Source organism: Eimeria mitis, genomic scaffold, assembly GCF_000499745.2.
Source record: "Eimeria mitis Houghton genomic scaffold, Emh_scaff5729, whole genome shotgun sequence".
Classification (NCBI taxonomy): domain Eukaryota; phylum Apicomplexa; class Conoidasida; order Eucoccidiorida; family Eimeriidae; genus Eimeria; species Eimeria mitis.
In genome coordinates this window covers 1638-1899 of record NW_013573979.1, presented here as the reverse complement: position 1 = coordinate 1899, position 262 = coordinate 1638, and the positions used below count along the sequence as shown (strand labels likewise).

At 61.1% G+C, this 262-nt stretch overlaps 1 protein-coding gene across 1 annotated transcript in view; it reads left to right on the top strand.

Annotated features, from left to right (window-relative positions):
- Nucleotides 1-262, top strand: part of EMH_0083800 (uncharacterized protein) — a gene marked incomplete at both ends in the record, with an annotated part of 3081 nt that overhangs the window by 1280 nt on the left and 1539 nt on the right. The window contains one exon of the mRNA XM_013500675.1: nucleotides 161-262. Within this exon, the coding sequence (XP_013356129.1) occupies nucleotides 161-262 (102 nt within the window). The remainder of the gene's footprint in view (nucleotides 1-160) is intronic.

The window sequence follows — 262 nt, the reverse complement described above, 5'->3', positions numbered from 1 at the left end:
AACGACTGCAGCAGCAGCAACCAGCAGCAGCAGCAGCAGCAGCAGCAGCACCACCCGTCGTCGCGGTGGAGCAGCAGCAGCAGCAGCAGCAGCAGCAGCAGCAGGATTCGTCCCTCTCTCATCTGGCTTATCAACCTCTGCATCCGTTCCTCCCCCTCAGCAGCAGCAGCAGCAGCAGCAGCAGCAGCAGCAGCAGCAGCAGCAGCAGCAGCTGAGCAGCAGCTGCTTGGCTGCTTTAGAAGCAGGTATACTGAAACCCCAA